Source organism: Sinohyriopsis cumingii, chromosome 7 (genome assembly GCF_028554795.1).
Source record: "Sinohyriopsis cumingii isolate HCF-2022 chromosome 7, ASM2855479v2, whole genome shotgun sequence".
Classification (NCBI taxonomy): Eukaryota; Metazoa; Mollusca; class Bivalvia; order Unionida; family Unionidae; genus Sinohyriopsis; species Sinohyriopsis cumingii.
In genome coordinates this window covers 34,401,936-34,424,649 of record NC_142967.1, presented here as the reverse complement: position 1 = coordinate 34,424,649, position 22,714 = coordinate 34,401,936, and the positions used below count along the sequence as shown (strand labels likewise).

The 22,714-nt window shown below is 34.5% G+C and overlaps 1 protein-coding gene across 1 annotated transcript in view; it reads left to right on the top strand.

Moving 5' to 3' along the window:
- Nucleotides 1–22,714, top strand: part of LOC149795006 (kinase non-catalytic C-lobe domain-containing protein 1-like) — a 160,380-nt gene that overhangs the window by 119,801 nt on the left and 17,865 nt on the right. The window contains exons 14-19 of the mRNA XM_089963745.1: nt 433–638; nt 1,823–1,933; nt 5,817–5,961; nt 11,040–11,177; nt 14,660–14,686; nt 21,407–21,631. Of these exons, the coding sequence (XP_089819871.1) occupies nt 433–638; nt 1,823–1,933; nt 5,817–5,961; nt 11,040–11,177; nt 14,660–14,686; nt 21,407–21,631 (852 nt within the window). The remainder of the gene's footprint in view (nt 1–432; nt 639–1,822; nt 1,934–5,816; nt 5,962–11,039; nt 11,178–14,659; nt 14,687–21,406; nt 21,632–22,714) is intronic.

Sequence of the window (22,714 nt, the reverse complement as noted above, 5' to 3'; positions counted from 1 at the left end):
TAAGTGTTCATAACAAGTTAATAAAAATAAAATATAAATAAATTGGTAAGTGGACAATAAGTAAATTTTGGACACTAAGACTTCTATTGACTGTTGCTTAAGGTCTGAGGGCTTAAGTCATATTCATTAATTCATTCATTCATTTGTTCATTCATTCATTCATTCATTCTGTCAGTCAGTCAGTCAACATGGGCAATACAAGAGTTCCAAATCATTAAATCATCATTCTTTTAATATCTTAGATTTTTCAAAACAATCCCTTTTTTGATCTGTGGACTTTAAGTCGGCTTTTGCAAACATTTTGGCCTGTTTTTGACATACCTTAAAATCTACAAATGTTAAAAATGATGCAGACAAATGAGGCTTCCTACATGAAACAATAACTTGTCTCAAGAACAATTATTAACATTAGCCCAAAACATGGTTTTGCAGATGTTACAGGCAGAACTACAGGGTATTGATGTCAGCTACCTATATTCAATTGCAACCAGTTCCCCGGGAAGCCCCATGCAGCTGAGACCTCGTCCAGACAACCCCCTCCTACAGTTCCAGACTATAAGGGAGACAACCAGTGGGTGTGAGATCCAGGCCATTCATGCAGGAACCCCAGAGGGACTGATGGCATACTTGTTTGCCTCGTAAGTTATGACATATGTAACTTCAGAAATGTTATCCACATTTTCATAAAAAGGCATTTGGTATGCTGTGAACCTTTTTGGACCATCCATTACTTCATTTCTGTCTTTCCTTTGTTTCTACATCAATGGAATGAAATACACAACTTAGTTTTGAGTCATGTTTTAGTAAACTTGCAGATGGAACATAATAATATACAATTTATAAACGTGGTGAGGAAAAAAAAACCATATTAATAATATGTTTGAAAAAGTACATCAATACACATGGAAGATTTTAGCAAAAACAGGCCTGACAGAGACTTATAATTAAATTTTATTTCAGCCAAATTTTGGTTGCTGCTATTAATGAGCTATTGAAAAAAAAATTGTATCCAGTGTTTTTTGACATTGTTTACTGGAGTTAAGCCCCCTGGTTACTTCTGGTCCAGATTATAATTTCCATAGCATAACTTTATCAAAGTTTCTTGGATTTAACCCAGATTTGATGTGTGATTTTATGTTGTCAAGTCCTTGAATGAATCCTATTTCCTGTGGTTCGTGACAGTTTTTACACAAGTTATGGTCCCTACTGCCTGTGCTTTGGAAATTTATTAAGTTATGTTGGATTTATGCCCCTGGTTGTCCATTCTCCTGACGTTTGTTTCTGTAGCATCAAGGACTGTTGGATTTGAAGAAAATTAGGCATATAGTTAAATATGGATGAGGTGTGCATGGGTTTGGTTTCCAGAATTTCATATCATTTAGAGGAGTTATGGCCCCTTTATTCCAGTCCTCCTAAATTTGGTACTGCAAGATAACTTTATTAACAATTCTTTGGTAACAGCCAAATTTAACATACAATTTTATATTGACAAGACCTTGAAAAAGATTGATTTCAACTATTCCATATCATTATTTCCAGAAACCATTGTCACTGATAGTATGTCATCCTAACTTCAATGATTGTTGTATTACAACCAGATTTAGAATGCATCTTTACATTGATTATGCATTGAAAGAGTTTAATTCCCAGCATTCCATAGTATCATTTTCTAGGGTTATACGGCTCCTAATTGTCTATCCTCCTAACTTAGAGATCTTAACGTTTAAGTCCCTGCTTTGCAGATTGTATTGAGTAGGACTTCATGACTACTAGTTCCTGTAAGATTGGCTTCTTCTATGAATATCACATTTTCTTTTTACAGCACAGCCCTGAGTGATGGATACATTCATCAGTTTTTATTTTGTTTCCGTTACTTTGCTAAAGCTGAGGATGTCCTGAACTTTCTGATACATAGGTTCACATCAGCTCAAATGTAAGTTTGAGTTTGTTTTTCTTTTATTCATCATACATTTATTAACATAATAAGATTTGACTTAAAAGTCACAGGGTCTTTCTTGTTTCATACATATTTTAATACAGTTGAAAAGTATGCCTAGTGAAAGTGTCATTTTAGAAACAACACAAGAAGCATATGTTGTGTTACTGTCTAACCATACATTCATCCATACACCCTAGATAAACTATAGCATTTGTTGTTACTTTCTAACTTGGCATCATTCATCCATACATCCTAGAAAAAATATAGCATGTGTCATTACTGTCTAACTAGACATCATTCATCCATACACCCTAGGTGAATTATAGCATGTATCATTACTGTCTAACTAGACATCATCCATCCATACACACTAGAAAAATAAAGAATGTGTCATTACTGTCTAACTAGACATCATTCATCCATACACCCTAGATAAATTATAGCATGTGTCATTACTGTCTAACTAGTCATCATTCATCTGTACACCCTAGATAAAGTATAGTATGTGTCATTACTGTCTAACTTGACATCATTCATCCATACACCCTAAATAAATTATAGCATGTGTCGTTACTGTCTAACTTGACATCATTCATCCATACACCCTAGATAAATTATAACATGTGTCGTTACTGTCTAACTTGACATCATTCATCCATACACCCTAGATAAATTATAACATGTGTCGTTACTGTCTAACTTGACATCATTCATCCATACACCCTAGAGAAATTATAACATAAGTTTAGTTACTGTCTGTGCATACATCCATTCTGTCATACACCCTGGATAAATTATTGCAGGATTACAGAACCAAATTATCTCATATACAGCTGTTACATTTTTTACTCATCCTGATGGTAATATTTTAATGACCTGACAATATTTTTTACTCATCCTGTTGATAATATTTTAATGACCTCATAAGAATGGTAATATTTTAATGACCTCATAAAAATGGTAATATTTTAATGACCTGAAAAGATTTTTACTCATCATAATGACACCTCTGGTGGCCTAGTGGTTTGATCATCTGGCTCGGATGCTAGAGGTCATGGGTTCAAACCCTGGCTGAGTCATACCAAAGACTTTTAAAATTTTTACTAGCATCTTGCCTTGCTTGGAGCTCAGCATTAAGAGGTTAGTGTTCAGACTGGTTGGCCTGTTTTCAGGATAATGTGACTGGGTGAGACATCATGCTACATGTCTGCAATATGATGCCCCAGTGCTAGTCATCACTATAAACTGTCATACTGCAGACATCGTAGTGATATGACTAAAAAAGTTGTTAAAGCTTCATTAAAAATCAAAAACACACACACATTGTGATGGTAATAATTTAATGATCTGTAAGATTATTTACTTATCCTGATGATTGTATTTTAATGATGTGGTATGATTTTCACATTTAAAAATGCAGATTTTGACATGTCTTGCTTTTTTAAACTTATAAATATAAATGACAGTCAAAGATCCATACATAACAAAGAGCATCATTAACCTATACATAACAAGGAGTAATATTGGTAGGCATATTAATATCAGTCATAAATTCATGCATAACAAAGAGCATAATAAATCCATACTGATAAGGAGCAATAATGATAGGCATGTTTATTTCAATCATAAATCCATAATAAACAAAGAGCAATATTGGTAGGCATATTAATGTCAGTCATAAATCCATGCATAACAAAAAACATACTTAATCCATACAAAACAAGGAACAGTATTCATAGGCATGTTAATGTCAGTCATAAATCCATACATAACAAAAAACATACTTAATCCATACATAACAAGGAACAGTATTCATAGGCATGTTAATGTCAGTCATAAATCCATACATAACAAAAAACATACTTAATCCATACATAACAAGGAGCAGTATTCATAGGCATGTTAATGTCAGTCACAAATCCATGCATAACAAAAAACATACTTAATCCATACATAACAAGGAGCAATATTGGTAGGCATATTAATGTCAGTCATAAATCCATATACATAACAAGGAACAGTATTCATAGGCATGTTAATGTCAGTCATAAATCCATACATAACAAAAAACATACTTAATCCATACATAACAAGGAACAGTATTCATAGGCATGTTAATGTCAGTCATAAATCCATACATAAGAAGCATACTAAATCCATACAAAACAAGGAGCAGTAATGGTTGGCATATTAATGTCAATAATAAATCCATACATAACAAAAAGCATAATAAATCCATACTTAACAAGGAGCAATATTGGTAGGCATATTAATGTGAGTCATAAATTGATACATAACAAGGAACAATATCGGTCAGGATATTAGTAATAATATGCATATAGCCCAATCACATTTTCAGACCACACAATAGTACTTTTTCCAATTCTGAACTGATTTTTGTTCTTCTGGGACTTTAACATGATTGATCAACACCACTTGAGGTAGACAATATACATTTGGTAAATGTATTTGTATTCATTTGTATATTTGCATATACCCTGATTAGATGTTTAGGTCGTGGCAGCAATTTTTCAGTTCTTATACATTTTTTAACCTTTTTGTCTTGGGCTTGATTCACCAAACCCATGTTAGCTCGATTTATCAGAAACCACTTGAGATAGACAGATGCATTTGGCATGCACATTTTTGTGTAGAATCTGCCTCAGATGAATGTGAAGTGTCTGATACAAGAGGAAGTTCACGCTATCATGGTATGCCTTGTAGATGGCAAGATTAACTTCACAATATATATATATATATATATATATATATATATATATATATATATATATATATATATATATATATATATATATATATATATTAGATTTTCATGTCATTCTCACAGTTTGTAAAATTTGCATCAGTTGGCATGTCAAATTGTTTAGTCGGCAGTTTTATAGATATGTAAGTTTTCCATATGTTACTTAAATTGACCAGTTTGCTTTGGTCTTACAAGAGGATGGGTAAACTTAAGTACAATAAAGTCAGGGACTTTCTGTGTTATACTTCTAACATAATTTAAAAAACATTTAAGAAGGATCCAACATGCCCCCCACCACAGGTCCTTGGAACACTTTGGCATCGTAAGCAGCTTGGTTGGCTTCCTGGTGGTATTTCATTACTAGAGAATTTTGTACCAAAATATTTGAGACTTTACGTTTAAAAAAGTTTTGGTCTTCAGTTTACCATTACAGTTTTTCAAAATAAGCAAAATAAAATTAGTTAATTAAGAACAGTTACCATTTCTAATGGCTATTTATATATTACAACATAGAGATATGTAAAATAGGCCAATATTTGTTACCTTTCCAACATAACAGGCTGATATTTTTTGACAATATTAGTTGTGATTGTGTATTGCTGCCATGCTTGATTCCAGATTAAAAGGTCATGAACGTATCTGTATTACTAATATAACAATATTTACTGAGTAACCAGTTGGCTCCCATTGTCAGAAAGAAGAAAATTTAATAAACTCTTATCTTTTACACAGTTGTATGTGGCTTTTCTTCTCGTATCTCCAAGATCTTGTACCTCCATTAGTTGGACACACAACACAATATAATGTGAGAAATAGAAATAATTTTAAACAAATACTACCTATAATAGAAACCTCCAGAAATTCTTATAAGTGTATATCTTTCTTTTCTCTACAGTCACTTGAATTATCTCCCTTTCTGCACTTGTAACTTTAGTTGTCTCTCTTACAACACCGTGGACTCATTATTCTTTGATAATTAAATCAGGTGAATGTAATTAATATTGTGTGAGATGACTATGATGTGAAGACATTTGATCTTTATTTAGAACGATGTGTTGTTAGGCAGTGACTTATAAATAACGATTTCTTAACAAGAACATCGTAATTTTCCAGGGCGGAAGGCAATGAGGTGAATCTATCACGCCTGCAGCAGCGAGTGATAGACTTTTTCCACTTCTGGTTAGAAGGATACTATTCCATTGACTTTGAGAAAAACCGTGACCTACTTTTGACACTGGAAAATTTCATTGAGGATAAGGTGAGCTGTCTTAGCTTTTAAAAGTAAGAAAAATTTACAGATGAGTCCCACACATTGTTTAACAACTTGGGCTGTTGTACAGTATGGACAACCCTAGTTGCATATTGTTTGACAACTTGGACTATTGCACAGTATGGACAAGCTGAGCCCCACACATTGTTCAACAATTTGGGCTGTTGTACAGTATGCCCAATCTGAGTCTTACACATTGTATTACAACTTAAGCATTTGTACAGTAATGAGAAGCCAAATCCCTCACAACGTTTAACAACTTGGGCTGTTGTACAGTATTGACAATCCGAGTCCCACACATTGTTTAACAACTTGGGCTATTGTACAGTATGGACAATCCAAGTCCCACACATTGTTTAACAACTTGGGCTGTTGTACAGTATTGACAATCCGAGTCTCACACATTGTTTAACAACTTGGGCTAGTGTACAGTATTGACTATCCAAGTCCCACACATTGTTTAACAACTTGGGGTATTGTACAGTATTGTCTATCTGAGTCCCACACATTGTTTAACAACTTGGGGTATTGTACAGTATTGACAATCCAAGTCCCACACATTGTTTAACAACTTGGGCTAGTGTACAGTATTGACTATCCGAGTCCCACACATTGTTTAACAATTTGGGCTAGTGTACAGTATTGACAATCTGAGTCCCACACATTGTTTAACAACTTGGGTTATTGTACAGTATTGACTATCCGAGTCCCACACATTGTTTAACAACTTGGGGTATTGTACAGTATTGACAATCCGAGTCCCACACATTGTTTAACAACTTGGGCTAGTGTACAGTATTGACTATCCGAGTCACACACATTGTTTAACAACTTGAGGTATTGTACAGTATTGACTATCCGAGTCCCACACATTGTTTAACAACTTGGGCTATTGTACAGTATTGACTATCCGAGTCCCACACATTGTTTAACAACTTGGGCTATTGTACAGTATTGACTATCCGAGTCCCACACATTGTTGAAAAACTTGGGCTAGTGTACAGTATTGACAATCCAAGTCCCACACATTGTTTAACAACTTGGGCTGTTGTACAGTATTGACTATCTGAGTCCCACACATTGTTTAACAACTTGGGGTATTGTACAGTATTGACAATCCGAGTCCCACACATTGTTTAACAACTTGGGCTAGTGTACAGTATTGACTATCCGAGTCCCACACATTGTTTAACAACTTGGGCTATTGTACAGTATTGACTATCCGAGTCCCACACATTGTTTAACAACTTGGGGTATTGTACAGTATTGACAATCCGAGTCCCACATATTGTTTAACAACTTGGGCTATTGTACAGTATTGACAATCCGAATCCCACATATTGTTTAACAACTTGGGCTATTGTACAGTATTGACTATCCAAGTCCCACACATTGTTGAAAAACTTGGGCTAGTGTACAGTATTGACAATCTAAGTCCCACACATTGTTTAACAACTTGGGTTGTTGTACAGTATTGACTATCTGAGCCCCACACATTGTTTAACAACTTGGGGTATTGTACAGTATTGACAATCCGAGTCCCACACATTGTTTAACAACTTGGGCTAGTGTACAGTATTGACTATCCGAGTCCCACACATTGTTTAACAACTTGGGCTATTGTACAGTATTGACAATCCGAGTCCCACACATTGTTTAACAACTTGGGGTATTGTACAGTATTGACAATCCGAGTCCCACATATTGTTTAACAACTTGGGGTATTGTACAGTATTGACAATCCGAATCCCACATATTGTTTAACAACTTGGGCTATTGTACAGTATTGACTATCCAAGTCCCACACATTGTTTAACAACTTGGGCTATTGTACAGTATCGACAATCCGAGTCCCACACATTGTTTAACAACTTGAGGTATTGTACAGTATTGACTATCCGAGTCCCACACATTGTTTAACAACTTGGGCTATTGTACAGTATTGACTATCCGAGCCCCACACATTGTTTAACAACTTGGGCTATTGTACAGTATGGACAAGCCAAATCCCATACTGTTTAACAATTTGAGCTGTTGTATGGTATAAACAACATAAGTCACACATTATTTAACACTTCTGGCTTTTGTGCAGTTGCTATTCATCTTAGATGATGACAACAACTGGTTGAAATGTGTAAAGAAATTAGAACTGCTCACTCAAAAAAATCTGCTGAGATAAATGTCTGCTGCAAAAACGTCTCTAGTGCACTACACAGTTTGTGTGAAATGTTACTCACGTTGATATCTCTCTCCATACCTTACTTGAATTTGTGAGGACATGTCTGGAAACATCATTTGTAGGCAAAAATAACTCAAGCCTGATGCCCACTGTCTTTCAGTAAAATTATCAGTAAAAGCTTTTTTCATGCCTGATGCCCACTGTCTTTCAGTAAAATTATCATTGAAAGCTTTTTTCATGCCTGATGCCCACTGTCTTTCAGTAAAATTATCAGTAAAAGCTTTTTTCATGCCTGATGCCCACTGTCTTTCAGTAAAATTATCAGTAAAAGCTTTTTTCATTCCTGATGCCCACTGTCTTTCAGTAAAATTATCAGTGAAAGCTTTTTTCATGCCTGATGCCCACTGTCTTTCAGTAAAATTATCAGTAAAAGCTTTTTTCATGCCTGATGCCCACTGTCTTTCAGTAAAATTATCAGTAAAAGCTTTCTTAAAGCCTGATGCCCACAGTCTTTTAGTAAAATTATATGTAAAAGCTTGTTTCAAGCCTGATGCCTGCCATCATGTGGTAAATTATGACATGTTTCAGACCAAAATGTCCATTGTCTTATAAATTAAATGAACAGAGCCTCAAAAATCAAAAAAGTTGTGATAGCCTTGTTGTATTGTTGTACTGAATAAACCGAAGATGAAAAGGTAGTTTGAGTGATTAATCACTGAAAGGACAAAGCCAAATCTTACTGTTGGTGGCATACAATATCTGGGGTCTTTGACATGGGTGGTGACACCCTAGACAAAATGTTAGATGATGTCAGTACAGTCAAGGACAGTCATTCACGGCTTATGTTTACACCATGTTTGCACTGTAAACTCTAAAAATATATCACTGTGCCAATTTGATGCATTACTATTTTATTCTAATCTGCTGTTGAAGGAAAAGGCATTTCTTGCCATTATTGGGGATGGGGTTGTGTGAGGCTTGTTGTTTTCTCCTTGTGTGTCACAGCTGTCTGTCATCATGGTCATCTTTAAGTATAATTAGTTAATTATAAACTGTCTGTTAGGTCATATGTGTGAATTAAATATGCATGTTTACTTTTGACATAGTTTTAAGACCTATTTTCATTGGCTGAGGTAGAAGTAACATTAGCATTCATTGGTTCTGCCAAAAAGAGGACATAACCTTCATCTACAGACATATGGGTGCGAAGGTGTTATTGGATTTGTAATGCTTGTCATGAAAACTTGTTTTTGTTTTGCCGAATGAGTGAGAAATGAGACTTAAACTCATGCTTATCAAATTATGTGCTGATAATTTCATTTCAGAGCGAGATTACTTCTCTGTTGGCATTAACCATTGTTCATATTGTAGAGGTGGTTGTATTTATGGATGACAGCATGTATAAGCTCACTCAACTCTAAGGTCAAGTGAACATGTAGTATGGCCCTGCCTATGTCATGTGCCATCTGTTGTGAATCATCTTTTGTGCATTATCCACTGTGCATCCATCCACAGTTGCTATTTTCAACTTCTCAGAAACCACTGAACCAGTTTTATCTAATCTTGACAGAGAGAATCCTTAAAACAACTTAGAATTTAAAACAGAATTTGACTAGATTTGAATCAAAGCATCATAGCATTAAAACCTTTCAGGTTTATACCCATGATACATATTTCCTATGAAATATGGCAGCTTTTGCTAAAAATAGAAACACCTTAAAACAACTTAGAATTTAAAACAGAATTTGACTAGATTTGAATCAGAGCATCATCACATTAAAACCTTTCAGGTTTATACCCATGGTACATATTTCCTATGATATATGGCAGCTTTTGATAAAAAATACAAACACCTTTAAACAAAATTTTCCCACAGAGCCTAGGAAAAATGTGAAAATAGAACAAATCTTTCTGGAATGAAGGCCTTTCAGATTTGTAGAAATGATGCCAATTGCCTTTAAATATGCCCACTGTTATTGAAAATAGAAACTTTTAAAACAACTTTTAAAAGTTCCCTCAACAGAATTTGCCCAAGTTCGACGGAAAGTATTATGGCTTGAAGGCCTTTCACTTTTGTACAAAAGATGCCACTGTCAAACATTGGTACCATTACTAAAATTTGAAGAAAAAAAAACTAACTTTAAATGAATTTTCAGAATTGCTCAACACAAATTAAATCTGAAATAAAGCAACTTAGGATGAAGACCTTTCAAATGTGTATGAATTATATAAATTATCCTTCAAATAAGGTTATTGTTACTAAAACTAACTTTCATCGACTTCTTCAAAACCAAAATTTGACCAAAAATGTGAAAGAAAGCATTTTTGCATGAAGGCTTTTCAATTTTTACATGTTTCTATATGGCATAGTATGTTATGTTATAATATCCATCTGCCTGTTACCAGATTTGTTTCTATACAATGACTGAGTTTTGTACTGTCTCCAGTTTACCAGTCTTTATGGATAGCTTTCACTAAGAGTAAGGATGTACCCAATAGATTTCAGGGTTAAAAGGGCAAAAATCAAGGTCATTGACTGAAAGAAGAAAAACGCTTTCTGCACAATAACTCAGTATCTCCACAATCGCCAGTTAACAGATTTTTGTGGATGGCTAAAGGTCAGAGGTCAGTGTCATGATAAGTCTGATAAAAAAATAATGGTTTCTGCGCAGGAAGTTTAGTCGAAGACCAAATGCCATGACCAAAGGTAATGGTCATTGATGTAGAGACCCATTGGTAAATAATTCTAGAGGGAACCATACATTTCTAGTGCCAACAACAAGGATTATCAAACAGGGAATGGGCATATAATGTACTGTTCATAATACTCTTGCTAACCATCTGGAAGAGTTTTACATAAAATGATGTAATTATGAAAATATTGTAGATATCAGCAGACTCTGAGAGCTATAAAACACTAACAGCATTGCTAAGCAACTGTCGTCATGGCCATAACCTTGAACTGTCAACAGCAGATACATCCGAACAAGAAATTCATTTCTGGCACAGAGAAGAAAAGCACAAGGTAAGTACATGTTCATTAATTTTAATTTGTTTATCTTGATCTAATCTATGCAGTTTAACATTTCTTTGCCACAGACTTGAATATATCCTGCCTTAAGACCAAGTGAACTAATGGTATGATCTGGTGTTTTTTGTCTATCAACAATGCCTGCTTCCAAAATCTTTTCTTGTTATACAATTTTAGAACTTAGCTTCTAATTGGAACTATATAACCAGTGTTGTGCTGATATGCCATAAAACTCTTTACATACATACACCTCAAAGACCACAGAACCTATTTTGACCAAACTTGGCAGAGAGCATTGGCATCATGGCCTTTCAAGCGTATACAAATGATACTGATTTGACATTAATTCGGGCTGTTGTCACTTAAAATTAAAATAGAACTCTTCTAAATAATTTCTTCATAAAATCTGCTAAAGAGAATTTTAAAGTTTTGTACAGAAAGCATCCTGGCTTAAATGCTTAGCAGTTTTGTACCAATAATGATGGATTGCCATCCAGTATGGTCACCCTTACAAAAAAAATAGAAAAATCTTTAAACAGGTCATCAAAAAACCTACTGAACAGAATTTGACAGAATGCATTTGGGCATAAAGGCATTTTTTATCATCAATGATGCTTAATTGCCATCTAATTTGGCAACCATGACTAAAAAAAAGTAAAACCTTCAAACAGCTTGTAAAGCAATGTTTTAACAGAATTTGACAGAAAAAAAACAAATATGATCACCACTACTAAAAAGGAAAAAATCCCAACAAGAAATAACTTTTTTCTATAATCCCACTGATCTTAATTTGACCAGGGTCAAGAGAAAAGTCTTGAAAGCTTATACAAAGGATGCTGATCTTGAAAGCTTGTAAAAATGATGCTGATCTTGAGAGCTTGTACAAATGATGCTGATCTTGAAAGCTTGTACAAATGATGCTAATCTTGAAAGCTTGTACAAATGATGCTAATCTTGAAAGCTTGTACAAAGGATGCTGATCTTGAAAGCTTGTACAAAGGATACTGATCTTGAAAGCTTGTACAAATGATGCTAATCTTGAAAGCTTGTACAAATGATGCTGATCTTGAAAGCTTGTACAAATGATGCTAATCTTGAAAGCTTGTACAAAGGATGCTGATCTTGAAAGCTTGTACAAAGGATACTGATCTTGAAAGCTTGTACAAATGATGCTAATCTTGAAAGCTTGTACAAATGATGCTAATCTTGAAAGCTTGTACAAATGATGCTACTCTTGAAAGCTTGTACAAATGATGCTGATCTTGAAAGCTTGTACAAAGCATGCTGGGGGCCCCGAGTGGCTGAGTGGTCTAAAGTGCTCTCCGTTACGGATCACTACCATCTCACCTCTGTCTGCGTGGGTTTGAGTCTCGGATTCGGCTAATGTGAGTATGTGAGAAAGCTTGCCAATAGCTTCTCATGGGTCGGTGGTTCTTTCCGGGTTTTCCTGGGTTCTTCCTCCACCATTAATACTGGCCGCCATGTATAGCCTATTGTGTGCTGAAAAATGGCATTAAACCCTACAACAACAACAACGACAAAGCGTGCTGATCTTGAAAGCTTGCACAAAGCGTGCTGATCCACCTTAAAATCTGGCTACTGTTATAAAAAAATATAAAAATAAATAACTTCCTAAACATGTTGGACAGACTTTGACTTTTTTACAGAAAACACCTTGATGTGAAGGCCTATTTACTTTATGCAAATTATGCTGATCCATCAAATATGGCTATTGTTACCTAAAATAGAAATTTTTTACTTGTTGTCAAGCCTCATGGTCACCAAAATTGCTTTGGCCAAATGCCCTGTCATTTGGATTTTAGGTGAAGTTAGCCAGGCAAGTGATGTCATTCAAGTCAGGTCAACTGTGGCCACATTTTTTTAAAAATGAATTTTTATTTCTTCAACAAATCTTTATTTTTGTCATCCAGGCATTGCTTGATTTCTTGCAGCACACTTAAACATTCCACCAGGCATTAAGCTACATGTATTGGTAAAACTTGTATTAAAATTGAGGAAAAAACCTGAAATTTTATATTCATTTATGTTATTTAGCTTGACTGATGAACTTAATGATTAAGATGTCAGTGACATTTTTTACAAGGATTGGAATTAGAGACAACTGGATAATGTTTATTTTTATTGTAAAGTTCATCTAAATTATCATGTACCACATACCTACCTACCCTGATCTTGGTGTGGTTTACCTGCAGTACATAAACTAGTAACCCTATCAGGTATTTGATCTAGATGGGGTGTGGTTTAATCCAGGTATGGTTTACCACAAATACATGAGCTGGTATCCTTTTGATCTAGGTGTGGTTTACCTATAATGCATGAATTAGTGGACCTACTTTGTATTTGATCAAGGTATGGTTTACCTCCAACGCACAAATTGATTGACCTGCTGTGTATTTGATCTAGGTATGGTTTACCTCCAATACACAAATTAATTGGCCTGCTGTGTATTTGATCTAGGTATGGTTTACCTCCAATACACAAATTAATTGGCCTGCTGTGTATTTGATCTAGGTATGGTTTACCTCCAATATGTGAATTAGTTGACCTGCTGTGTATTTGATCTAGGTATGGTTTACCTCCAATACCTGAATTAGTTGACCTCCTGTGTATTTGATCTAGGTATGGTTTACCTCCAATACACAAATTAATTGGCCTGCTGTGTATTTGATCTAGGTATGGTTTACCTCCAATATGTGAATTAGTTGACCTGCTGTGTATTTGATCTAGGTATGGTTTACCTCCAATACACAAATTAATTGACCTGCTGTGTATTTGATCTAGGTATGCTTTACCTCCAATACATGAATTAATTGACCTGCTATGTATTTGATCTAGGTATGGTTTACCTCCAATACACAAATTAATTGACCTTCTATGTCAGATATTCTTTGAGGAAATTAAACTGTTTTTTGCATGTCTGCATGGATAATGAAAATGTGGAACATCTGTGGAATTTATTGTAAATATCACCCTATCTTTGCCCGGCAGAAAACATTTTCAACCATCATTAATCTTATGTTTTTAAATTGTCGTCAGCAAAGCTACAAGTTCCCACTTGCTTATTTTTCACCTGTGCAAGAAATGCAAGTATTGTTTAAATATTTCCTCCATTATGACTTGTCATTGAAAACCAGCTACATGTACTTTGAAAATACAAAGAAAACCCATTGTATAAATACATGTTTAAATTTAATATTCTAATTTTGAAAGTGATGTACTTAAGATTAAAAGAAGATATCTTGTCATAATTAGATTTAGCACAATTAATTGCTAGGTCAGGATTAATTTTGCTTGCTCAATTACTGAAGAGAATGAGATATTTACTTTACTTTTTAAAACTTTTAGCTTAATATTTTTGCTGAGCCAAGCAACAACTATATCATGCTTGTTCTGTTTTTTGCATTTATGCACATTTGCAAATAATTTATGATCACTTTGCACTTGCATGTTTTTAGCAATCACAAGCAGAGAAAATAAAAGAGGTAATTCAATACTGAAACTGACGAATCACCAGAAACCAATTATTAACCATGCTTTTTGATTGGCACAGAATTTTCTCTATATGCTAGTGTTTTTCTGGAAATATTGTCACTGCCTTTGAGGTATACTTTTGGCTGATAGTGAAAATTTCACACAATTCAGATGAAAAATAATGATATTGTTAAGCATTTAATTTATGATGCAAACTGTCCAGGTGTCTAACCATTAGGTCAGCTGACGTACAAACTTAGCACAATAGGTGTCATTTTGCAATAGATATTGCAGGAGACAAGATTGGCTTGCTGCCTTTTTAAATTTTGAATAAACAACAATGGACTGACAGCTGGTGGTAGATATGTGGAGATAGGGGATTCGTCAGTTGCCGTTATTTCTACATGTTCATGGTAGCTCACTTCTTTAGAGCTTTCAGATTCCTACTGATGCTTGCTTTTTCTTTAACCAACAAAAATGTACACTCTTCATTTGTACTGGAAGTCTCAATACATGTACTCAGCAGATAAAAACATTAATTAACAAATCAATTATTTCATTGTTTAATCAGTCACTTCATTAATTGACAATATTCCTTTTGATGCTTGCTTCTTTTATACCTACCAAATATTTTCTATTCATTCACAATGGAAATCTTAATATATTAGATAAAATATTCTTTGATTAAAATATTGGTCATTTTATTCATGATCAAATTGTCTATTGGCACTATTTTAGAAGTTATAGTTTATTGTACGCTTGATTTAAATGAAACATTTTTGTATAACAATTTGAAACAAATTTTTTTGTAATATCAATAATTAATGATACATTCTGACTCAAGCTTTTTTTGACAGGCTAATGTAAATTATGTGGATACATAGAAAACTCATTATTGGTTTTGATGCATAGCAAACTCGTTATTGGTTCTAATACACAGAAAACTCGTTATTGGTTCTAATACACAGAAAACTCGTTATTGGTTTTGATATTTAGAAACCTTTATCAGTTCCAATACACAGAAAACTCATTACTGGTTTAGTAACTTAATCTTGATTTATGTATCACATCTGGTTGAGGACCTCAAATTTAATTTTTTAAAAACAATACTTTTTCTAAATTGACCAATTTTCAGTACTCAGATCAAGTCACAGTACAATAGTATAAATTATTTACTCATTATTTAATAGATTTCACTTTACTTACCTGATCTTCTTACCTGTCTGTTTACATGACTTTAACAAGTGCTTCTTATTTATATTCTGTTAACATGAGCATGTTATAATGTAAAAAATGCAATTTAATTCTAATGGTCAGTAATTGTACATGCCATAAGGAGAGTCAATGTTTTTTTTCCTAAGATAAATTTTATGTCTTGTTTAAGAATGTTTGACTTTAAAAGAAGTAAATCCACCTAGAAATCTATCTCCAGATATTTAAATAATGGAAAATGGAGGATTTGTATTTGTTATATGGTTATAATGATATTTTAGAATCATGTTTTTTTTTAAAGGAATATTTTCCTTCTTCTAGAAACACATATCATACAACTGCATTAGTAGTGTTTCCTCTTTGTTATACTTTAGTACATGTATTAGCAAGAAACAGGAGACCCTTCAAAATTAGGTGCTTACCGTATTCTAATTTAGGTGCCCTTGTCAGATTTAGGTGCCTGTTTCAGCTGGTGTCAAATTTAGGAGTGCCTTTATTAAGTAAGGTTTTACAAGGTTTCAGTTTTAAATATACCAGCTTTAGAGATTTCAGCTTTCAGAGATGGACTGGTACTAAAAAAATACGATACACTACCGCATTTACCTACTTTATTTTGAACAACATGAATAATGAGTTCCTGACCATGATTCTTCATGACTTCTGTTATCCATCAGCTTAAACCTGTTCAATATACTCAAAACAATGCCATCCAAATCAGCATGATGTATTGTGTAACGCTCTCAGTGCATTGTGTAGTGCACCTAATGCATTGTGTAATGCACCTAATGCATTGTGTAATGCACCTAATGTATTGTGTAATGCACCTAATGCATTGTGTAATGTACCTAATGCATGGTATAATGCACTTAATGCATTGTGTAGTGCACCTAATGCATTGTGTAGTGCAACTAATGCATTGTGTAATGCACCTAATGTATTGTGTTATGCACCTAATGCATTGTGTAATGTACCTAATGCATTGTGTAATGCACTTAATGCATTGTGTAGTGCACCTAATGCATTGTGTAATGCACCTAATGCATTGTGTATTTAACTGTATACCCAATGTTCAACAACTTTGGCTTTTTTCTTTGCAAATTTTAAATATGAAAATCATCCGTATTTTGAAAATAGAATTTACAAGAACAAAAACCTGCTATTAGCTCTCCTAGCTTAGATTTGGAAATAGATAACTTGGTAGTTTCTTTTACAGCTTTATGTGCTTATATTAAAATAAATTTCAACAGTTTAAAATGGACAGGTGCCTTGCTTGTTAAGTTCTCTCAGCTTGCAAAGGACAGACATATTTATTGAAACAAATTAGGATTCAAAAATTTCAGACCAGAATATAGAACTTAATCATGAAGATTTAGATAGTTGCTGTAAATATTTAAACTCCAAGTAGGGAATTCGTCATCAAGACTTAGATTGTTGCTGTAAATATTTACCTCCAAGTAAATGAAATGTATAGGAATATTAAGACTAGTTCCAAACCTATATGCAGCATCTTACTGTATTTCAAGTCTAACAAAAATTTTGTTGGAAAAAGTTACCTTTTTTTTTATAACTCACCTGTCTGTATCATAGGATAGCTTGTGCTATACTCAACATTGTTGATATTGTCAGTGTAATTTAGGGTCACCATCGAACCCATCTGAACCTCCCTGGGAAAAGTTGATTACATTAACAATATCTCTATTATACCAATGCAGTTATTATGATTGACTGAAATGTACGAGTTTTCCAAACAAATCTCCGGGTGTATGCATGGCATGTTATGGAACCTGAGCTGCATTAAGCAAAGTTAGAATTCTGCACTGTTAGAGGTCAGTCTGGCTCTACGGAATGGACTTCCCTCTTGTGGGAGTTTTCACTTTCATGAACAAATGTTTAGAACCATTCGACATAGGGTTGGATTTTCAGATTTTACACTGTGCTCTGCAGAGTTGAACACTGAACAATTACTTGACCTGAGAAAATCCACACCATTGAGTAAATAGATGTAAATAAACATCAGTCAAGTTTGGCCACCTCAGACAACTGTGTCTTTCAAAATAAGACAGAATATCAAAATGCACATTATGACAATAACAGTATCTGATGATACAGGAGGTGGTAGCATTACAATAATTAATGACACAAAAGTAGTAATGTTGTGACAATTACAGTTGTTGAAACACAAAGATAGTAACACTGATAATTTCATTAGATGATAATACACCATTTTAATAACATTATGACATCAGCAATAGCTGATGATACACAAAGGTAGTAACAGTGTGACATTACAGTAGCTGATCATACACAAAGGTAGTAACAGTGTGACATTACAGTAGCTGATCATACACAAAGGTAGTAACAGTGTGACATTACAGTAGCTGATGATACACAAAGGTAGTAATAGTGTGACACTAGTGTAGCTGATGATATACAAAGGTAGCAACAGTATGACATTTTCAGTAGCTGATGATACACAAGGGTAGTAATAGTGTGACATTAGCATAGCTGAAGATACACAAGGGTAGTAATAGTGTGACATTAGCATAGCTGATGATACACAAAGGTAGTAATAGTGTGACATCAGTGTAGCTGATGATACACAAAGGTAGTAACAGTGTGACATTAGTGTAGCTGATGATACACAAGGGTAGTAATATTGCAATGTCTACTTGTGCTGATGATACACAAGGGTAGTAATAGTGTGACATTAGTGTAGCTGATGATACACAAGGGTAGTAATAGTGTGACAGTGTAGCTGATGATACACAAGGGTAGTAACATTGTGACATTTTCAGTAGCTGATGATACACAAAGATATTAATATTGTGACAGTTATAGTAGCTGATACACAAAGGTAGTAATATTGGTACAGTTGCAGTAACTGATGATACACAAATGTAGTACAATTGTGACAATTACAATAGGTGATCATACACAAAGGTCTGAACATTGTGACAATTACAATAGGTGATCATACACAAAGGTCTGAACATTGTGACAATTACAATAGATGATCATACACAACGGTAGCACATGTACACTGCTGGTAAGTAAAAGGAAATAAAACAACATAATTTTCAGGATGATATTTGATTTTAAAAAAATGTGTGAAAAGTTAACTAATTTAATAGTCAAAGCTACTTATTTGTTTAGTCAAGAAAAATACTTGACATTAAGTGAGTTAATAGTTACTATGATGATGTGACACATTTTACTGTTAATAGCTATTGATCTTTTAGTGAAAATTTTATAACACTGTACCTCATAGGAACATTATTGAAATGCTTTTTGTCAATCAATTTTACTCAGGATTGTTTTGTTGATGCTCATATGTCATGAAATTAAAATCAGTTTGATTAACATTTGCAAACTATATTAGAGTCAATACTTGATAAAAAAAATTGTCATGAAATTAGTTAAAATCTCAGATTGTTGTCTTAGTTATGCTGGTCATAGACCAGATTGGCTTATTTAATGGCTGATGTGTATCATCCAACATCCATCAGTCTGCTAGCACAGTCACCATCTTGGAAGTCCTGTTATCACTACTCATTCTGAATGGAGAGTCATATCTGCACTGATATTTAACTGAAAAGACTTCTTATGGTATCTAGTTGGTCCTAAACAATCACTGTGCCCATCTGACAACAAATATGGCTACCATGGCAGCCATATTGAAAATCTTGTTATTGCTAGTCCTTTTGAAACGAAAGTGATACTGACATTGGGTTTTCACCAGGACACGTATTATGATGTCTAGTTGATTGTTCTTGAAAATGGTTCAGATCAGATGTGTAAGATGGCCACCACAGTGGCCATGTTGAAAATCTTTTTATCATTACTCATTCTGAATGGAGAGTCATATCAGCATGGGGTTTTTCAGTAAAAGACCCTTTTTTGGTCCAGAATGAAAATGCTGTTGATCTGACAGCCAATATGGCCACCATAATAGCTACTTGAAAATCCTGTTATCTCTACTCCACCAGAACATAAAGTCAAATTGGCATTGGAATTTTGCCAGAAGACCTTTTATAAAAGCGCTATCTGTTACGGATCACTGCCATCTCACCTCTGTCTTCCCTGGTTCGAGTCTCAGATTCAGCCAATGTGGGTGTGTGAGAAAGCTTGCCAGTAGCTTCTTGTGGGTCGGTGTTTCTTTCCGGGGTTTTCCCAGGTTCTTCCTCCACCTTTAATACTGGCCGCCATGTATAGCCTATCGTGTGCTGAAAAATGGTGTTAAACCCTACAACAACAACAACTTTTTATAATGTTATATAGGTCCTAAATGAAAATGCTGCTGTCTAGACATCCAATATGGCCACCACAGTGGTCATGTTGAAAATCTTGTTAAAGATGTTCTGCCTATAAGGATGGTCATATCAACTTGAGATTTTCACTGAAAGACCTCTTTTTGTCTAGTTGGCCCTAACGAAATTGCTGCTGATCTGACTTTCAATATGGCCACCATGGCAGCCATCTTGTCATTGCTTCACCTTCTGAACAGGAAGTTGTATTAGCATGAGGTTTTCATTGAAAGACTTTTATGGTGTCTGTTTGGTCTTAAAACTTATGCTAATCTGATATCCAATATGGTTACCACACTGACCATATTGAAAATCTTGTTCTAGTCCTCCTAGATGGAAAGTCATATCATTATTGTGTCTTTACTAGAAGACTTCTTATGATGTCATAGTTGGTATTAAATGAAAATGATGTTGATCTGACATGCAGTATGGCAGCCATCTTGAAAGTCTTGTTATTATTACTCCTCCTAATTGGAAAGTCATATTGAGATGGCGTTTTCACCAGGTAACTAATGTGATCTAGTTCATCCTGAATGAAAATGGTGCTGATCTAGTCATCACAATTAATTCTCCTGATTGGGTGATCATTTCAACATGGGGTTTTCACCAACTCTTTTAATGTTGTCTGGTTTGTCCTCAATGAAAATAGTGCCAATTTTGCATCCAGTGTGGCTGCCACAGGGATAAATTGAAAATCTCATCACTGAAGAATATCAGAGATGGTTTTAATATGCAGTGGTTAAAGAAAAAGAAATTGACTTATCATGAATTCATGGAGAAAAAATATTCAGATCATTGAGCATCAGTCCATTTTAGGGACTCTTAGGTAGTGATCCTATAAAAAAATCTTTTTACAACAAACTTGACAATGATACTATATCAGGGATAGAATAAATTAAATCATATCCAATTTTCAGTGTTACTTGATTGTAAATAACATCCAGATTACCTAAAACAGGTCCAAGTTTCATTGTTACCCAAACACAAATCAGGTCCCAGTTTCAGTGTTATCCAGGTACTTTTTTTTATTAATACAATTCCATGTATAGCAAATAGCCTTGTATTTCACTCAGTATATGAGCAGATTGTGTATCAAAATCTTTGTTTCACTTTGTTAGTTTAAAATCAGTCAAGAAAAGAGTCAAACAGGAGAGTCTGTACAAGTATTGACATTTCCTATAGATCTATATATCAAATTTACTGATTCCGTTTCAGTGGGAATCCTTCAAATCCCTGGTGCGAGGAAAGTCCCACACCAACAAAGACCGACCAGGTCATCCAAGCTCAGGAGGCACAGTCTGTATTGAGAGACGGAGACACAGTCTGGCTGTGACTAACGAGGAACTGTTCCATCCAAAGGTCATGCGTAGAACAGACACTTTCACACTAATCGACTACTCAGCCCAAGTTTTGGCAGAACAGCTTACTCTGATTCAACAGGTATTCTTGATAATTTGATACAAAGGTACACTGTTTCCTCATTGTAATGATGTTCATGGGAGCCATAAAAGTGACAGGTGTTATAATGAGGGAGCATTATATTGAGGGCTGTTCTAACAATGTTGTATCCTAAAAAGCAAAGCACCAGAGTTCAGTATTTATGAGATCACATAATGACTGGTTGAAATGAGATAAGAGTGATAACTAAAGTAAAACAAATTGATTAGCAATGCTAAAATAGAATTTGACCAGTTTAATGGTGACATGTAAAAATTCAGCTGGACACACCAGTTTAATGGGATCCATCACCAGTTTAATGGGATCCATCACCAGTTTAATGGGATCCATCACCAGTTTAATGGGATCCATGAATAGTTTAAGGGGTGCTCACCAGTTATTATGTACTTTTGAGAGAGTGATATATGTAAGGTGAAGTTGTTTGCATCTAAAACATGCACAGTGGAGAGAATGTTGGCACACATCTATGCTACTTTGATGTAATTTGGCTGACATTTCTTTGTAAATTGAACTTTTGGAAATTGTAAATAATCTAAGCACACTGTAAACTAAAATGACTGCTCCCTTGTGCTCCAAAAATTAGCCTGAATTTGTCTAAAGTACACTATCCTTAGCAGCTATTAAAAAAGGGAAAATGAATTTTGCCAGGCTAGACAATACCAGCTTTGAAAGTGCAATGAATGATGTACCAAATATATACCAAATATATAAAATGTAGAAAAAGTTGTTGTCTCTTTTTTTTTTTACAATTTACCTCTGAAGTTCAGGAAGTGAAAATGGCCAAGTGGAGCTAGTACTTTTTTGAAAGGTGCACATCTGGAGTAAGGCCAAGCTGTATTCTCGATAAACCATATTACACCCATCAATCATACACCAAATTAAAGGGAATCTTTGAACAATACCTAAGATATAGAAGGTCTTTTTTAAATAGCTAGTATAACCAGTGAGGAATCCCAGGGAAATTCTTTTTCTTTAAAATTCTAACCTTATGCAAATTACAAAAGTGTAGAGCAAACCTTAATGGGACATGTGACCATTTTAATGGGGCACATGAATAATTTAATG